This window comes from Fulmarus glacialis, unplaced genomic scaffold (assembly GCF_000690835.1).
Source record: "Fulmarus glacialis isolate BGI_N327 unplaced genomic scaffold, ASM69083v1 scaffold23712, whole genome shotgun sequence".
NCBI classification, from domain to species: Eukaryota; Metazoa; Chordata; class Aves; order Procellariiformes; family Procellariidae; genus Fulmarus; species Fulmarus glacialis.
This window is the reverse complement of record NW_009200070.1, coordinates 10,239-30,754: the sequence shown is the minus strand read 5'-3', so window position 1 is coordinate 30,754 and position 20,516 is coordinate 10,239. Positions and strand designations below refer to the sequence as shown.

The window sequence follows — 20,516 nt, the reverse complement described above, 5'->3', positions numbered from 1 at the left end:
CAAAGTACTCTCTCTGGCTCCTGGGTTGCTGAATGTCTGCAAGGTAGTCTGAAGCATGGCTCTATCTTTACCTTGTTTTGGTGTTCTTCCTGAGGCATCTGCCACTAGATACTAACAAGAACAGGGTACAGGGTTAGATAGGCCTGTCCTGATCTGTCCAGGTATGATCATTCTTGTATTCACGCATTGCTGCATTAATTAAATATAGAACACTTTCTGAATATATGGCTTGTTCCTGCTTTCAAGTCCATTATGTATGGAAATTAATCTTAGAAATGTATGAATCTCCTGAATTGAAAATAAGATCTCTTTTAATGGAAATTCAACTTATACTTGTTCGCCCGCCCTAGAGTCGATTTTCAAAATATTCAGATACCAGTGAAACTGTTTTAAGAACTGAAGCTGCTTAGAGCTGTTAGTTTCAAGTCTCCTTTTAACAACAGTGATGTAAGTCAGTTAATACAAGCAGTGAACATTTAGTTGGCTCAAAAAAAAAAAAAAGCTGGATTCTGCTTATGAATAGGCACATAATTTTGCACCAAACATGTGGGTCAACGTCTAGTATTCTCATGTATCCACTGACAGTGTTAGGAAGCATAATACAAAGAAAACAGATCCATTATTGATGTCTCCCTGTCTAAATATGTGGATTGTCTACCTTTCTGCTGTTGTGTTTTGGAGCAAAGCATGCATCCTGCACCCATCCTGTTTATAACAGGTATTGTTGATCTGGCTGGTTTTGCAAACCAGTTATGCTAGAACTAGCTCCTTGGATAACGTGAAAAGTGCTTTCTATTACCGGGGTATCCTGAAGATGCCATTAGCTATCCCGTAGGTTGATCCGAGGTTTGGAAAATGTTATTTAATACAGTAGACTTACAAGCAGGCCATTGCAGCAGCATTAGTTTGTTCCTATTCCTATGCAGTAGTAGTTTGTTCCTATTACTATGATTTTATTGCTCAAGAGATGGGCATGCACACTAAAACCATGAAATCAAACAATGTGGTTCTGTGTAGGTGAGTATTGGTGAAAATTTGTCAGGAAATGCTCTAGGATTGTGGAAAAGTTCTTGAAGTCTGTTCCATGCTTGCTTTGTGTAAATATTTTCTACTGTTGAGGTACTAGAGAGCCTTTGACAAATATCAACTAATAGGACACAAATGAATAAAAGCAGAAATATAAAAGCTGAAGGTAATCTTATTTGCCATTGTGAAAGATGTTATTTTTCTTTCTTCATTTGGTTTTCAAGGAAAGTATGTAAGTGGCCATCTTTTTCTTTTTAAGAAATGTCTACATAAAATAATTTAGTGTTTAAAGGGCCTATATAAAGTTGAATGAGTCAAACAAATACTAAATATACCTATATTATCTCTTTCATGTGGTTTCTTTTTATTTCATGTTCGAAACATGATTATTCCTAGCAAATAGTGTAATAGTAGCAGCAAAGATGAGAAATACATGCCATAGGATTGACTCACCTGTATGGTTTTTTTTTTAATTTGTGTCTCTTCATTCCCTCTTGTGTACATATTGAGGAATTTTGGAGAACATGTAGCTTTAATAATTCGTTTTGAATTTAGACGTGTGCACTCAGCCTTTAATCAGTCTTTTAAAAAATTTGTTTAAATGTGTACCTTCCCCTCTTCTTGGGAGACACAATATTTGTAAGGTTCCGCTGCTCTACCAAAAGCAAATGTTGTTATGATAAAATAGACTAAGGAGGAAACAAAGCAGGGTTTTTTTTAAAGCAAATGAGCCTCATGTGCTTATGCAGTTATACTCCTCCCTTCCTTCCACAACTAAGGCAATCTTCAGTGGTTACTTAAAGCATGAGAAATTATATAGTAATACACTGTGATGCTAGCAAGAGATACAGGCATGTAAGTGCGTGTTAGAAATGGGAACGCTGCTCAGAAAACAAACAACAGACAAGAAACTTCCGTTGTTTCTTACCTTTCTCATTGGTCTGTTTAATTAAAAAACAAGTAGGTGATAAAGATCTTGCTGAAGGATGAATAAATGCTAGTTATTACCAGGCAAATCTGCAGTTTGCCTTTCTGTTCCCAGTTTGTACTTTTTTTAGTAAAACGGTTCTTTCTGTTGGGGGGGATTTTTAATATGGAAAAGCACTTGTATGGTTTTCTTGCATTTTGTTATGCAGGTGCAATGAAGATCTAATATAAAGCTTTACTTGTCTTCAACACTCTACAGTCAAGTAGAAAATACTATTAAATATTTTTGCAGAGCATTGAAAGCTCTCTGTTTTTCCAAGTAGTTGTTGATGGGAAAACTAGCAAAATCTGCCAGGGATTGTTCCTGATTCAGTGCTTTTCTATATGCAAAGTTTTTTAGGAGTTATGTGACATGCAAGCATTTTCTGATCGATCCATTGAGGTATTGCAGGGTGTCCTGGATGATCAGGGTGTGGCCGAAGTGTGCCACAGTTCCCCTCTTGCCCACGTGTCTATGTTTTGTCCAGATGAATGAGGAGTTGTGCATCAGGTCTCATTTCTTCACGAGGACAAAGGCAGAGCAAACCTTTGGAACTGAACACAGGGCCAGGGAAACACTTCAGACATAGCGGGTTTACCACTTAGTGAAGGTCAGATCAAAAGGCCTTCAGATGTACCTGGAAAAACCTGTAAAAGGAGTATGTAGTTCAAATTAGCTGCTGTCATATAAAGGCTCTGGAGACAGTCTTCATACCATGCTTAAGGGAATGTTTCTGCTACTGCCAGCTTTGTCAGTAGCAGGATGGCAGTGGGTAATCATTGTCTGGCCTTAGAAATCCTGACCTGTTTGCTGGCTGCTTGTAAAGTGAAGATTGGTTGGTTGGTTTGGTTTGGTTTTGTGTTTGTTTTTTTTCAAAGCTTGGACATTGAGAAGCAGCTATGATCTGTTGACTATTAGCAGATACTTCAGTTCACAGCTGTCTGTGGTTGTTACTATCTGGCAAGGATTGGCAAACACTTACTGTGTGGCATGGATTAGACACTCTTGAGATCCATATCTTTCCCTTCTCAAAAACTAAGGTTAAGAGACGGGATGACAATCATGAGATTATTTCCTTAAAGTTGTATCTTAAGCTGAATCTCAGGCTTATGCTTGTTCTGTTCTTCATAAATCATTTTCCTTTTTTCTCACTCCTTTTTGAACCAAAGTCTTTCAAGACCTTTTAGATGTTACAAAGTCTTAAACTGATCCTTGCTTGGTCCAAGAGAAATTTTTTATGTTTGTTTTTCTGATTAAATGCTCTATTGTGTTTTTTCAAGCTAACTATTTAAAGGTAGAGTGCAGAATCTTTAAAAAGAATTGGAGGAAGGCTAATAAATCAGTGAATAAAAATAGAGGATGACAAGAGAAGGTGTTTCAGAAGCAGCAAGCCTGGATACCAGTGTACATCAAAGCTCCAACATATCTGTTACATGCAAAGATTTGAAAAATCAGTATCTCTGTCCCTTACCTGGTTTAAGATTCTCTTTTTAGGTTGAGGAAGATCAGCTAAGAAGCTCTTTAGCTTTTCTGACTAGACTGTTCTAATAAAAATCCCCAAGGGAGTATGTGCATGTTCTTTCTCTTCAGGAATGTGTTCATAGTCCATGAAGTTCCTAATGGACATTAGGTTTCGTACAGCTCCCCTGGGACTTGACTGAAGTAATTTGATATTCACCAAGTGGTACTGGAGAACTTGAAGGTTTCTTCACAGAGAAGGTTTTCTATATTTATTGATGCTGTATCTTGAATAATGCTCAAAAAGCACCAAAAAATTATCCAGATATAAACAGGCCTGTGCTTTGCATAATGGGCTATGATAAATGGAAAACAAGACAATATTAGTTACTTATATTAACAAAAATAATAGTAGTGTATATTGACATACTTAAGCAAAGGTGCCCTGTGACAGGGATCTAAATTCCAGTGCACATTATTTTCTCAAGCTGTCCTAAAACATAGCTAAGTTTTGTAGATTTATAAGTACATTTTATTTTCTGTCATAGAGGATTACCTGTAGTGTTTAGCACTACTGAACTTCTGGTCGCTTTATATTTCTTACACTAGTTCTTGGGTTTTGTAGGACTTTTGTGTAATTAAGAATAAAAAAGTCTGTAAGAGCTGATACACTGAAACCTGTCAGTTAAAATGTTTTTTGTATGTTCTCACAGATTAACAATTATGTTTTCTGCCATGAGCTGCAGATTGAAATCAGTCAGAGTTCACCGCTAACTAGTTTCTAGGTAAAAGTTGTTGATTACAAAAAGAGAGAAACAGATTTTTTCTTTTTTTTTCCTTTTTTTTTTTTTTTTTTTTAAAGTACAGGAAGTTGCTGTGTGGGTGTCAGTGATTGGGTTATAAGTAAAATTCAATGCTCTAGTGCTTTGATCGTGGGACCTACTGCTTTTGCCCCACCCTTACCACTTCCTTTAAATGCAGCACCATGCATTCCACATTGCGGTTATAACAGTACTGTTAACCAGTGATATTAGTGGAAGAACCTTCACCACTAACCAGTGTGTAACCTTCAACCTCTTCTAAATTTTTATTGCTTGCTTATAGTGGTTTTGACCTTTTTAACCTTGAAAGAATATAAAAGTCCTAAAAACGCAGGAAGAAAACGTACTTTCCAATTTCAGTGTGCTTTCTTCTTGCAATGATTATTTAATAAAATCAATTATTTTTATCACTCTAGGTTTTTTTAGCCTGTATAAATATTATAATTTATACTAAATATATATTAGTCACTAATATACAGGTGGGTGGGTATTGTATTAATAGTGAATGTCTTCAGTGCTAATGTACTTTTAAAAATTCAGTTTTTCTTTGGGATGCCAGTACATAAATAGCAGAAAAATACCATGTAATTTGGAATTCAGAGGACTACGTGTTGAATTCATCCCGTGTAAGAAAGAAATTAGTGGATTTATTTAGCTGCTATTTGAAATACAGGTATTAAAATCAATTATATTGGGAAATTATTATTCCAGACTGCACACAGTGAGTTTGTCAAAGAACTTTGGCTTTGATATATGATGGCAACTGAATTTATAAATTGGCATTTCAGAGGTTAGTGGTTAACACCTCTGTCTCTGAGTTAAGACTTCAATTCCATTCTCACATTGCTTTTGTGATTGGTAGTGGTTCTGAAATGTCAAAATATTGGAAAAAGTCTTGAAAAGACAGAATAGGGGACTAACCAGCCTGCGCTTGAGTTAGGAAGTATGATTCTAATCCCTCAGAGGTGCCTGGCTTGTGTGGAGCCCCAGAAGACCTCAGTGCGAGTACAAAGGTTTGCACAGTATTTAATATGAGTATCTAGAAATTATTACCAAATAATAGTAATGATGTTATTGATAATAAATTTAACCAGCCAAGGTGTTAGGGTTTTACCAAATCACAAATTGCAAAACTGCTAGATATATTGTGCTGTCCCACCAATAAAGTCAGAAAAGGCCCCTACTGACTTAAGCAAAATCTGACTGATCAAGTCCTACTTTTTTCATCTTGCCAGTTGGCAGATAAAGAGAAATGATATCTGTTGATGGCTAAAAAAAAAAGAAAAGGCGTCAGGGCTTTGAGATCTATCAAAGATCTTCAGGATCTTAGTATTTTATTGCACTAATCTGAAAACTCTTTTAGCTGTGATGCCTGTTGTAAACCATCATCTGCAGAAATAATAATTCCCTAGTTTTGGGTGAGGATCCTTTGCCCTTTCTTCACAAGTGTGGTTGTGGGAGAAAATTCTTGTCAGCCCCAAAGAAGCTAGAAATGCAAGAAAAATTAACTGCCAACTGACAGAGCAGCTTTCTATTCTATTCATGTGGTGCATGGACTTTGGAAGGTAAATTTAAGATAGATTTGCCCACCAAAGTGCTCATGATTTAAGAATGTACACTGAAAGAAAATATTCTGAAGGCAATTTGACATCAGAGCTTTAGTGAGTGGATACCCAGGTGGGGTATGCACACATACTCCAGGCTTACCTGGACCAGGATTATCTAACTAGAAGTTTTTGAGCTAGATTCACTCTGTGGGATGTCTTTTGCACCCATTGAACCATTTTAGATGCCTCTTACTACTACTGTGCATGATCAGATGCTTAATGCTGTCAGCCACCACTGTGCTTGCACGAATCAGAAGGGCAGAGCAAGCAGCTCACGGAAAGGCGATGTTTGTACAGCCCTGTTCTGCTGCTGTCTTCCTTTGTATTTGGTGCTTCCTCCTCCTTTATGTCAATGATAAATATAGTTCTTTTTTGTATGTGTCACTTCTCTAAATTTAAGGCATTTATCATTTTAGACTTATTTTTCATCTATAAAGCAGTACAAGAGCACTGTCAGTTCACATTGACCTCATATTGATAGTTTTCAGTGAGGAAAAAAGAGCATAGATCTTTGCTACTTTTTGAGTTGGACATACAAATGTTTTTTAGTAGTGTGTGTTTGCCTATGCTTGGTCTTCAATGTCTCGATTAGATGAAAGTTAAGACTTCACATTTTGTTCAATATCTTGCTTAAAAAAACATGCAAACCAAAGCCTGAATGCTTTGTTGTGTGCATTTACAGATTTCCTTTCTTGAAAGAAAATGATGTCTTATGAATACTTAGTGTTTAAACACATCACGTTTTTGTGGCCATTCTTTTGACCTGTACCATGTACAATGTCCCCAGGATATGAATTTGCATAGAAATTTGCTCTGTGTATTTAGTGAGATAATTTTAAGAAGAAAGAAGCCATGTTAGGTATAATAGATGTAATCAGGAGTTATGAACAAAAGAGAGAATTATATTAAGCAATCAGAAAACAATGTAAAATAATTCCCTTGCATTTATTTGCATGGGCATATTCAAGTTGTGGGGATCAATCATTTGGTCTGGAGGAGAGTATAGAGTTCTGTTCTTTATTCATTGCTTGATCTCAGGAGCGCTATGTTTATTTCTGAGTGGTACCACACACCTGTTTCCGTAGAGCTTCTTGAGCACCCAAGGTTATTCACAAGTAGCACAGTGCCTGTTTACCTTTATTTTTTTCCTCATCTGCAGCCAAGAGTGAAAAATTCAGCCTCAAGGTTTGTGACTGACAGGAAAACTTTTTTTATTTTTCATGCCTTCTAGAAGACCTGACAGTTGCATTAGAAAACAGGCATCCCTTGTTGTGTAGGATAAATGACTCATGGGTGGAGCACCTGCCCAGCCACAAACTAAAAATTCCATTCACGCTTTGATTCTGTTGTTTATGCTGATCTCTCACAGTAAAGATATTTCAGTACCGATTGTTGAAAGAGACTGTTCAGAATCTGTTTCAGAACAGATTGTTAGGCTGAATGTGTAATGATTTCTCCAACCTCACCTTTCAAGTAGTTTGTAGTTTTCAGAATATTTCTCTTAAGCTAAGGTTTTCAGCGTTACAGGCTAGCTCAAGGTGCGAATTTTGCAAATATTAAGCAAAAACAGTTTCGAGGGTTTTTTGCATAGGAAAAATTCTTCTGTTACTAAAAAGAGATATTGTGATTTTGTGCAAAGAGCTTTATTGCCAAACAGTTAAATTTGAAATACAGTGCAGAAATAGCCCCTGTTGAGGACAAATACCTTTGAGTATTTTGTAGAAAATTGGTTTTAATTTAACTAACCTTCAGGCACCTTTTGAAAACCAGTAATAGTTTTTCTGTAAGTTCCTAAAGTTCACAGTTTATGAAAGTTTTATTCTGCATCAGTGAAGAGCTGGATAATTTAACAGCCTGGTGAAAAACATGCTGAGTAAGTTTGGAATGATACATCGATTTGGTAAAGTGCCAAGAGAAGGATGTGCTGGGAGGCACCTTATGTACTGTACAGTCTCCGAAGTTTTCTAGAGTAACACTTCCTCTGGCATATAAAAGATGTGAGAGGTAGGAACCCTGATATTTGGTATTATATGTTCAAATATAATTGCAGATATGGACTTAACTCACACTATCACTACTTATCCTATATAGCACAACTCTGACTTCTTAAAGCATATTTTTCACTTTAGAAAATTTCCTGGGAAGGACTACTTGTTAGTGAAAGTTTAAAGTCGTGTCATCTCAACTCTGCCCTGTTTGCCTGTGAGCATGCATAATCCAGTCTTCAAACGCATGAAAACATGCTGCTTCTCATAATTCAGTAAGATACTCTTCTAAGCAGAACGTTAGGACCATTGTTGAAACATAGAATATAAACAAAACTGTAAATGTTTCACTTCATTGTTTCATTGTCAATATCTTGTAATTCAGTAAGACAAATGCTGTAATTGCATCCTACCACTGAGATTATATTTGCCTTGAACTATAGATCTCAACCCTGAAGTTTGCCGTGGGGTATGAAATTAGATAAACCCTTCGTATGGGTGGAGTTCAACTATAAGTTAACAGCATTTGCTGTGGTAAACCATTTTGTTCATCATCTCTTTTTGCTGAAGTGAGTCCTCGGTGTGGTTTGGGTGCACCACTTGGGTAACTGCTGAAACTGCTGTGGTTTCAGAATAGGACCTGTTTTGCTTTTTTCTGAACTTTTTTCCCCTGAAACTATTAGCAGAAAAATCAAATAAGTAAGGGTTAGAACTGTTTGCCTGCACTTTCATACTGCCATACCTCAAAAACAGTGAGCAGTACCATGTAAAAATGTAGCATTTTCCAGTGACTATAAGATTAATGCAATCTCAACTACTACTAAGAGTGTGTTTTGCAATATTACGATTTTACCAATGTCCTTCAGTTCAGTTGGTGACTTTTTAATGTGGTTTGGGTATTTTTGCTTTACATTACAGAATGTGTACCCACATTCTTGACATACTAAACATGGGAATACAAAAATCTTTGTGTAATTAAGTATACGCTTACTGCACTGGGAGATTCACACTTGGTGTAAGCCAGCAAGGATGTCAGAAAGATAATTCTGGTGTCGTTATTACTAATTTGTGGTAGTAAATGAGTAAATTTGAACATCTAACTGAACCAAACAAACATCTGCCAGGCCTCAAAACCATGTTTTCCTGAGTGTGGCAGGATAAAACAAACTATAAGCAATGTACAAAGTGTAGTGAAAGAGGGCTCGTTGAAGACTCTGTTGTGAGTGCCAGGATTGGTGTATTCAGCATGGGCACTGCCCTTAAAATTGCTTTGCAAAAAATAAGCCTGATTTTATAAGGGTTTCCCTCTTTCACCTTTTCTTCAAAATAACAAAATTATAGCCCTCTTCTATTCTTTAACATATAAAAAACTGAAGAAAATGGCACTCAGGATGTAAACCGAAAATTTTCAATATTATCAGCAGTAACTCTAGTATTCATGGTGATATTTCCTCTACAGCAAAGTTATTCTTTGTGATCTGTTGTGAAGATGAAGCATGAGAAACCCCGATGCTCTTTGTGTACGTTCTGAAACCACTAGGGTCTTCGTGCAAAAACATTAAACAGGCCACCTAGAAAAAACATGTTTGCTGAGCAAATACGTTGAAAATTCTGCATTTGTATTAATAGTCACCAATTCCACAAAGTGGTTTTGGCAACAGAAGATTGAACCTAAGAAAAGGGCAGCTAAAAATGGGTCATTTTTGCCTCTATCAATCAAAATTGGTTTGGGGCAATATAGGGTGAAGGATAGTAGGGGGAATTTGCTTGCTAGTAACTGGCAACAGAGGAAGGAGAAAAAAATATAGAGGGCTCTTGTTTTGCCTGGACCTTAAATTAGAAATGCAGATACTTTAATTCTCTTTGTAATTTAAAATAAGTTAAAATAATTTGCTCTTTTATCTGGAGAATTACATACAAAATGCTGAGTTACTCATCTCTTACCAGGTTTGCTTAGTTCCCTAACACTGCGTAGCTGTGGCTGCAGGTGAGCTCTCCTAAAGCGCACAGTGATGAGTGGGATGTAAACGTAGCAGTCCATTTCAGAGAACAAAACGTGGCCTCTGTTGATAGAAAGGCAGTTTGAAACTGTGGTGAAGGAGGGTCCATGCTTGTGGGGAGAGCAAATGCTGCTGGTATTTCCTGTGTATTTTGTCACTTCCTTCCATGAAGGACAAATCACTGGTCTGATCTGCCTGTCTCTGGAAGTCCCATGTGATTGCCAATATGGGTATCCGTATATCCTTGCCACATCTGTTAACCAGGATGGAGCACGTACTTAGCCATGAAAAATAGTACTAGAGTGAACTTTCAGAGATCTCGTTTATCCTCCAGCTTCAAGGCAGCTAAACCAGTGTGATTTCTAGAAACTGCTTCTCAAACCTCAACAACTCCATGGGTGATGGAATGCAACAAGTTCCCTAGGCAGTCTTGAGTATTCTTAAGTTTTAAAAATGTTACAGATTGTAAATCTCTCGTGGTAAAATCTAAATCCATTAACCTTTTTCTTGATGGAAGATTTGCCTACAGGACTACGATCTCCTTGAATACTCTGAAGACTAACCAAATCCAGTTATATCTCCTACTGCATGTGTCTTGTTTTCTACACCTCTTTCTGTCTGCTTGTTCAGCTGTGGACTTTCTTGCTTCACATTTTCCCTGAAGCACAGTGCCTGCAGGTGGTCGCTGTATTGCATCTGAGGCCCAAGTCTGGTGTTAGCACTAATGAGATAATTCTGCATGATTCCTTCAGCTCCCCTGTAAATCTGTGCCTGACTGAGTTTGAGGACTATAGGCCCCTGCACCCCATGCAGTCATTAAGGAGGTGCCCCTAGCATGGTGTGGAGCCCGCTGATGGCAGAGGGCTGTATGTCTGGCAAGCTGAGCGCAGGGAAGATGGACTTTTGGCTGGCCCCTGGGGTAGGAGAGACTGAGCTGTGATTTAATGGCACGTGAAGACAGGCTGCTGAATAGGTTATTTATTTAGTACAAGTTTGCTGATCTTTATTTCTCTTCTTTGACAAATGAGGATTTCAACAGATTTGGGCAAATACTGTTTAATGTATGCAGTTTATGCATACATGAGCTCCTACCGAAGTACCTTCTTAAAAGCTATCAGGCTATGTCTTAGACATGCCAAGTACATACTCTGAAATTTGGAGTTTTGACTCCATTTCTCTGTGCTTTCCTGGTATGTGTATCCTGATGTGAATAAATTATAAGATTCCTATTATAGTTCAAAGAATTGGACGTTTCAAAAAAGATAGCTTTATTAATGCAAACAATCTATGTAATTCAGGTTATTATGCAGGAAGTTGTAAATATTTGTTTCTTTTAAAAATGTTTCTGGATTTTCCTTTGTCATTTGTCAAGTACATGGTATAATCAGGATTGTTCATCCAAGGAGTATTTTCCCTGGGGGCTAGATTGTGTGCCTGTCAGGAGCAGTCTTTTTTTTTTTTTTAAGAGAAAAAAAAAATCACATTTATCTGTTTAGTTATTTGACCTAACAAAATAGTACTTTTTGCAAGGGGAATTAAAAATTAACCGTTGAGGTTCTAATTGTAACAGATAAAATATACAACCATTATTTATGAGCATACACAGTAGCTCCTGTGATTTCATTTGTTATTGGGGTGGAATATAAGAACAAGCGGTCACCTACAAAAGGTGGATTGCACAGCAAGCACCCCAGAACAAGGTGATTTCTTAATCAGTCTCTTTTCCCTTGTATGTGTGGTGGTAGAAGGATAAACCAGTTCCAGGAAAAAAAACAGAATGCATGCATTCTGTAAAGTCACAGATAAGTTACTATTTAATTCTATTTGATTAATTATTTATCTTTAGTGATATATATTTTTAAGTATTTGTCTTTTATATAATCCCAAACTTAAACTTGAAATGTCTCTGATCCTGGCAAATGAACTAAAGTCATACTTGTCAAATTCTTCTGACCAAATGTCTTTATATTGGGTTTTATCATTTAAAATCTTGATGATATTAGTGTTGCAGTATGTGTAAGTAAGATAATAAATCCATTTAAATAAAACAACTGTTTGAGATTATTTGCATTGAGAAATGAGTACCATTATATTTGGTTAAATTTTAAACCACCCCAGGAAGAATGGATGATGCTAAAGTGTATCAGCACAGTTTCCTATTTAGGGGTTTGCATTGTCCATGGTAAGTAACTTCTCTTTTTCTCCTTTTGTTGTTTTTTTTTTTTTCCTAAACTTTCCAGGTAAAAGTACTCCTGTAAGCCACCTTGGGTCTTCAGATTTTCCCAAGCCCCATGATCCATTCCAGCCATTTGGGGCTGACAGCAGTGACCCGTTTCAAAGTAAAAAGGGGTTTGGGGACCCATTTAGTGGAAAAGATCCATTTGCTCCTTCCTCTTCAAGTAAAACTTCTAAAGACTCTTCCTTGGGGTTTGCAGACTTCAGCTCTGTAAGTTAAGTTCATTGTCTCTGAGCAAACCACTTTCTGCTCTGCTTGCAGCAATCTATTGGGTTTTTATTTTAACTGCAAACCTACTGTTCACTGGCTTCTGTCTCTTAGTACCTTCATGCTGTCCTCATTGGTTTTGTATTAATATTTCTGTAATAAAAAGGCATTATTTCAATAAAAAAGAAGTTTCATACTAAATTTTAAAGGGTTTACTTGCATTTAAATTATTTTAGTACAGTGTGCCTTTGCTCACAAATTCTTTGTAGCAGAATCTCTGTATTGTTTTTGTTGCATGGAGGCTATTTTGTAAACTGATTTTTGGGAGCCAATGGTGTAAAGATTCAAAAACAATTGTTGAGAACATTTATATAGCAATTTCACGATATTCTGAGAAGCAAATCCTTAAAGGGAAAGGTTCCATAAAGTATTTGTAATTGTTTGTGAAAAAAGTTCTGACAATCCTGTCACAATGTTTGCTGTGTACGATGGAATGTGGTCATAAAGATATATATGCGAGACAGAGATTGAAAATTTAGCTGTTGGATTTTGTTCCAATTACTGATATTGTAGAAAAGCCCTTGTTAGACAAAGAAAACAAAATTGTTTTGTAGAACCAATATAGAAACATCCATACTGCACTCAAAAGACAGTATTGGAAGGTTTGGAAGCAAAGCCAAGTACCCATTCATTAAGAAATATCAGGGTTTCTAAAAGCCTGGCTTTGTTTTTAGTGCTGGCAGGTACGTTACTGAATTGGAAATCATTGTAAATGTAGTAGTAATGTGGTTCTTACAGCTTCCATGAGTAGATAGAAATCTGTTCCATCCACAGCCTCAGGCTTCTTCCTCCTTTCATGTGTTTTTGTTCTGTCACGTTGCCATGCAGTAAAATTGCTAACTTAATCTGTTACTGAACTCTGATGGACGCAGTTCAGTGTTCAACAAGTGGAGATCTTTAAGCTGGATCTTTCAGGTTGCTTATTTTTAATGGTTTTTTTCCCCTAGTTATTAGTTAATAGTAAATGTGTATCACCTTCCTATTTGATATTGTTAGTTGAGGTCATCTGTGCATACTTTTAGCTGGCCTCAGTGCTTTAATTTATCTATGATACTGAAGACATCAAAGTTCAAGATACTATGTATGCTTTACCACAGTTAGTACTAGCCTGTTGAATTTGCACAGTTAAATTCTGTGATTGTATACAAAATGGTGACATTCTTAATAAAAATAAGACGCAAAACTTGCTTTATCTGAAATTTCTTGAACAACATCTAATTTCTTCCTTGTTGGAAAGACAAATAATGGAATGGAATGGAATGACTGTTTCCCAGCTAATGTTGTCTTTCTTTACAGACTGCATTTCTTAAGTTAAAAGCGTGGCTTACACTGAGTGATTGTATCAAATGATTAACCAAAATCTCTGGTCCCTATCCCAGTGAGTGCTCTAGTGTTAAATTTGCTGTACCATCAGGTTTTCAGGAGATGAGATTAACTTTAGAAGATAAGGAAAAAGTAGGAAAAATGAGATCTTGAGCAGTAGCCACTTATAATTACTGTTAAGTGGCACTTCATCAAATGAAATTAATTTTTTAATCAGTTTTGTGAATTGCTTTCTACTGCTGTAAGAAAAACAAGAAGTGTTAACTGAATTTGACTGAAAAGAGAGAGATCCCTGTTCTTTTCAGTTTGTTGGGGGTTTTTTTGCCTGCCTATAACGCAGTTATGTTGCTACACTTGATAATTCCTAATCCTTCTGTATGAAGTCTTAAGTGTACTAGTTACCTTGTAATCAGCATGAATATTGTGCTTATCTTTGCCTAATGTTTGGGAAACTTTGTTCATAATGGAAATTAAAGGCAATTTTACTTACAGAAGGGTTTTTGACACACAGAGTCCATGGAATCTGAGAACAGAATCATAGAATCGTGTAGGTTTGAATAATTGAATAACCTGATTTTTAATTGGAATTTTTTACTGTTGCAAAGAAGTAACATGAGGACCTGCACTAGGTTTTAGTAGCACTCTAGAAAATGTGGCGCTTTTTTTGAGATACTGGCAAATTCATGCACTCAGAGTTTTAAGTATATTCTCATTGCATTCTTAACTTTTCCACTGGCATTAAATATGACTCTTTGGAACAAAACAAAGTCTTTTGGTAGCTCATATTTCAGGTATTTCTAGGTTCCAGCTTCAGTTTTCAGAACAACAAGAGAAGCAATCTTTTTTGCCAACAGAAAGCATTTAAATTTCCAAGAAACAGAGCACTTAGAACTAAACTAAAATTTTTCTCTTAATATAAGCTGGTAATTTAGTAAACATAAGTCAGTGTAGTTTGTTGTGTATTTGATTAGTTTGGCTGCAGTCTGCTGTTTTCCTCATTTATGCCTTGGGTCTAGCTGTACTTGTGGAAAAAAAAAAAAAGATATTTTTAATGAAATGACAGATATGTGATACATATTTATAGACTTCTTGAAACCTGGACATATGCAAAGAAATTGTTATTGTATTAAATGACTTGTAATTCAGTTATATTACCTTTTTATGGGCAATCTGTGCAAGAGTCAGTGGCATTAATGAACTGTTGTATATTTCACTATCTAATGGTCAGAGTTATGCTCCTGAAAATTTTAGTTTATGCTAACCATTTGTAATAAGGCACATCCAGATTTGTTTCCAATGAATCACTTGCCTATTCCTTTTTTTTTTTTTTTTTTACTCAGCACTTTAACCACAAAAATATAACTTGTGTACCATAAACAAGTCATAATGGGGACTCTCATAAGCTTTGGAAGACTAAGATGTAAGCTATATAAGTAAAACTGTTTTCTCAACAATAAAAAAAAAAAAGACACCCCGGAGGGTTTGACCAAAGCTTATTGTATTTCTGAAAATAGTAACTCTTATTCTCCATCCCAGCTATATGATCTTTTTGAATTCTTGGAATAACTGGAGAAGTCCTACTTCCATTTGAATCCATCTTTACTGTATCTTGAAAAAAATAATCTATTTAAAATCTTAGTGAGCTTTTAAATCTTACTTGTCAGCTGACATTATTTAAATGAGTAATGATAATAAGTTTTCTTCACTTTGTAAGTAAAATACCATAAAATGTGTGGCACTTTTATTGTATTTCAGTAACACTGAATGCAAGGTCCTCATCTAAAACTTGATAGCAATGAAAGCAGAGGTATTTGAAGAAAAGTAATTTTAAAATAGTCCTCTTTTTTTGCATCAAATTATCTGAAAAATCATATTGAGAGAAATAAAATGAGGAATTGTGAGCATCCAGAAGCACACAGATAAAGCATAATTTAACTAAATTATGAATAAATGAGAATTGGACTGGGTTGAAAGAAATTCGAATAGACGCATTTATTTAAAAAATATGAATTATAGATACAATGCAGAGTGGAAAAGGCAGGGGTGGGGCCATCACGTAGTATATAGGCAGCTAGGCATAGGTCTAGCACTTAAAGTTGCATTTAATACTCAGTTCAGTATTTCAAGCTTGTCTGGGAAGGTGTAGCCATATCAGCTAGTGCAGTGGCATATTTTGCTGTGTTCAGAGTTACTATGTTGTGGACCACAGGGCAATTTTTGCAGTATACATTCAGCTGAAATTGAAACTATAAATTCCATGTAGTTTTCTCTTCCAAAAAAACCCCAAATAATATGTTTTCCTGAACATTCAAAAAAAGATAGTACAAAGCAAATTTTAGAAGTGGGATATAATGCAAACATTTGCATGCAACTGTGCGAACACTTCTGTTAACATCATCCTCTTCAGCGAATACTAAAATTAAACAGTAATGGATTATATTTTAGTTTTAAATTGTTATGATTTGAATAAAATATTTTAATATTTTGTGCAAAAATTTCAAACAAGCAAACTTTTGCATTCGTCAGTGGTAAATACTGGAATATAATTTTGCAATAGTTTTGCTGCAGTGGACTTAAGTGTGTTTTGGGAAGCTCAAACAGGCTTAGAAGCTTAGAATGTTATAATGTGTTATATTTCCTTAGTGTTTTCTGCAGAAGTAAATTGGATTCTCTTACATTATTTCTTACTGGAAAAACTCTGCATGTATTTTACGAACAGTAACAGAAGCGCTTTTTTGTAACTTTTGATTTGGTGATGAAACTTCCCACAAATCAGAAGTCTCCAGAGTCATTATTAAAACCCCTCACCCTTAGCAGGAAATACTACAATAAAACTCTCTGCAACGGAGTTGCACAAGACTAAATAACTCTTGTTTTTACCAGCTATTTACTATTCTTAAAAATGGATGTAGGTTGCTATGCTCCCAAACCACTAACTTGCTTTTTTTGTGTTTGTGGGGTTTTTGTTTGGCTCCAGTCCCGTGGCCATTTTCATACACAACTGGGACATGGATGCAGGGACGTGCAGCCCAGATGAGTTAGTTTCCTGGTGGGAGGAGGAAGAAATTAAGGAAATAAATTAAAGGATGAAGTGAGGAAATCAGTGAGTGAATTTTTATCTTAATCCAGAAGAACTACCCTAAGACAGCTTGGTTTACTTGATTCGTATATTTAATAAGTCTGATTCATTGTATGTTTCACATAATTTCTTCTAGCTTTTTTGTAAATTTATTAATTTATTTTCCATTTTCATTTTTTAGTTTGGAAATGAAGAACAGCAGCTGGCATGGGCAAAGCGTGAGAGTGAAAAAGCAGAGCAAGAAAGACTAGCTCGATTGCGGAGACAAGAACAAGAAGACCTTGAGTTGGCCATTGCGCTCAGTAAGGCTGATATGCCAAACTCTTAAATAGAGGTTCTTTGGCTCCACCCTGTCCAAGTGAAACCTTTAAACACGGCTTTTATAAAAATACTAAATTCTTGGTTTATGTTGTGAAAATAATTTTAGTCACCTTCAACTCTAAACAGGACTGGCTGGTTACGTCAAACTGGGCTCTGTGTGGCTTTTCAAGTGCATAATATACAGGAAACACTGTATAAGCTGTATTATATGTTCTAGGTAAAATTTACTGCTTGTAAGAAATTTAACGTATGATCCTAAGATACTGAAAGCAAAGTTTCTTTATCTGGAAGACAGTGTTGCATATAGTAACCTGCAACTTGTGAATCTGGCTTTTTATTACCTGAATTCCATTGTTTTTTTGAGGCTGTAGTATGAATTTCAAACAAAATGTCATAAAAAGATAATATTTATAGAATTAGCTTTCACTTATTACATTTATTTAATAATTCATGGTAGGCTAATCAGTATGTCATCTGCATCATCTATGTCAAAGTCTTCAGCATAAATTAATTATTAGATGGTCCCTTTTTATCCAGGAGATGTGGCTTTTACAAAAGAATCTGGCAATTTAGATATGATGAATACAAACATAGTGAATTGTGTAAAATATTATGAATTTGAAGCCTCGATGAACGAGTAGTTCTTCTAATTTAAACATTTGTTTGCATTGAGTTTTAATAATTGTATGTGATGTTGTAAAAGAGGGAGTTAATTCAGTTGTAATAATTTGGCAATTAAATCATTAGGCGAAATCTTGCTTTATCTCATAAGCAAATATGATTGCAGGATTGTGATACAAGTTTGAGTGCTGCTTTCATGTGAAATCAAGCTTGGACAGTGTTTGTCCCTACAACTCATTTTACCCTCTTTTGCTCCAACCGCCAGAACATGGACAGTATTATTTGTGTTACTCAACTGACTGTGTGAGACAGTCTTTATTTCTTGAATTCCACCTATCTTACATTATGGCGTTACAGATCAAACATAATTTAGCTGAAATAAGGCCAAGCTGAAACAGATTTTATTTGCCAAATACATGTTCATGCATAAGTTACAGAAGTACTGGTAGACTGGATTGGCTTTAAAATACGGGTTGCAGTAGTAAGTCCAAGTAGGAACAGATTTTATATACACCTGTAGAACTCAATACTTCCACCTGGTAAGGATAACACAAAATGTGTTTTACATGTCATATATAAAATAAGTCCTTATGATAAATCTGTGAATTATTTGCTTATAAAAATGCCTTTTCTGATTACAGGAATTCTAAAACTTCAGTTGTCTTTGCCTTAGACTTTTATGTCTAAATAGAGTAGGCATCTAGCACAAAATTTTTAAAATGTCTATGTATAACGTATATCTGCTTTCCTATCCTTGGTTCTTTCGGAATACAAAGCTTAATAGTCTGTGTTGTCACTGATGCAGCGCTTATCTTACAACTTTTTCTCTATTTTTTTGAAAATGTGGTATTCCTTCGTCATCTTTAATGCATTTATATTTTTTATGTCCTTCCTTACTTTTATTTTTCGTAATACAAAGATAGTGCCTATTCACTGAATCTTTCCCCGTTCTGTTGCAATTGCCTTATTCTGGATGCTTTCCTTACACAGTGATCAGAACCAGATTGGATCATTTTAATCTTCTTAGTAGTTTTCAGCTCTGAAATGCAGCTAAGATGTGGCATTTGTTGTCTCAGGCTTTGTGAGTAGGTATATGGGTGAGTGCGTGTCTGTGTACGTATACACACACACACGCACATCCGTTCATTTACATATGCAGCAATACATATGACAAAACTGAAACCCCATATCTCAAAATGCAGTTTTAGGAGTCACAATTCCCTGGTTGCTGTGTCTCCCATGCTAACAGTACTACAAATAATGTGAATCTTTAATTGCCCTCAGAAGGGGAGAAGATGCATTCTAGTATCAAAAACAACCATATAATGATCTTTAATACTGTCTTTTAGTGACCCCTTTGGAATGCAGTAAAAGATATTTCTAATTTTACAGAATCTGATTTGAAATCCCTTCCCATTGTGGTAATTTTTCTCTAAAATATGTTAGATTAAATGATCAAATATACTAAAATGTCAACAAATTCTCTTTTCTCTTGGTGTACAGGATTTGAAGTCTCTGAGAGCAAACTTGGGTCTGTCTATAGCTAACATGAGATAAAACTTTTGCTATGAAAGAGCAATTTTCAAAATTGAATGGCTGCAGGATTCTCAGTGAAGTTAAACAAATTGTATCCGTGTGTAAGATTCTCCTTTTCTTTTTCCTCATTTGGGCCTGAGTCTTTGTGGTGTCTCTTCTGCTACAATAAAACCCCATTCATATGTAGTGCCATTTTAGAAAGGAAAACCACTTTTGGACTACTGTTTGGATTATGTCACTCCAGTGGGATGGGGTGGATGAGCTAAATAGCTTGATTCATTTTCTGAGTTATGTACCATAACAAGACTTTCTGCTACTTTGTCAGTGCTCTAAAATACTGTAATTTATAATGCTTCTAAAGCAATGAGTCGCTTTGGAAGCCAGAAATGTGAATTAATCTAGCATTCCATATAGTGTTAGAACTAATTGCTAATTTTCCTATTTCCTTATTGACTCATTCTTCATATTTGCTTGGACAGTAACAGAAGATCAAGCAAATGAACAAGGACAGAACATGTCCTCTATGCACAGGTATTAGATTTAGAAACCTTAGGTTTACTGAAACACTCTTGATTCAAAAGTTTAGACACTGCAGTAGAAGAAAACTTAGCTGTGATTTCTCCCCATTGTATTTAATAGTTTTCCTTATAAAAAGGAAGATTACCCACATTCTTCCCTTATGCTTGTAACTCAGTGTTTTGTATAATACCTGCAATTCTTCTAAGACAGAACTTTTATCGCAAGACATTGATCATCTTCTTCCTCCAGAACAGTGAAATTTAAAGCACAAATAGGCCTATCGCTATTTGGGCAGAGAAAATATGTACAATGCAAGATATATAAAATGTGAGTATACACAATGCATATACAGTGTACATTATGAGATCCATATTATTTGTGTCTCTGTGTGTGTATATATATATATAGTGTATTGTATAATGTAATAATAGTGTGTGTATATACTATATATGTCCACATACTATGTTTAGTATATAGTTACTTGTGCTGTACATAAAATGTGTATATACAATGAATATGTAGAATATGCATATATATTCTATATATTAAAGCTTGTGTGTATGTATGTATTCTCTAAACAGAGATGGATACAGAAATGGAATTTTTACTGAAATGCAGATTAGATTGTGGCTCTTAGAATTTCAAAGTTCTGGTGAAAGAAAAAAAAGGAGAAATGACTACTTCTAATAAATTTGTTTCAAGATTACTTTCATTGGCATGAAGAACTGTGTTCAGTAGCTGAGCCAAGTG

At 35.6% G+C, this 20,516-nt stretch overlaps 1 protein-coding gene across 1 annotated transcript in view; it reads left to right on the top strand.

Annotated features, from left to right (window-relative positions):
- Positions 1-17,097, top strand: part of EPS15L1 (epidermal growth factor receptor pathway substrate 15-like 1) — a 29,537-nt gene extending 12,440 nt beyond the window's left edge. The window contains exons 15-16 of the mRNA XM_009573476.1: positions 12,105-12,310; positions 16,951-17,097. Coding sequence (XP_009571771.1) covers positions 12,105-12,310; positions 16,951-17,097 — 353 coding nt within the window. The remainder of the gene's footprint in view (positions 1-12,104; positions 12,311-16,950) is intronic.
- Positions 17,098-20,516: the final 3,419 nt, after the last annotated feature.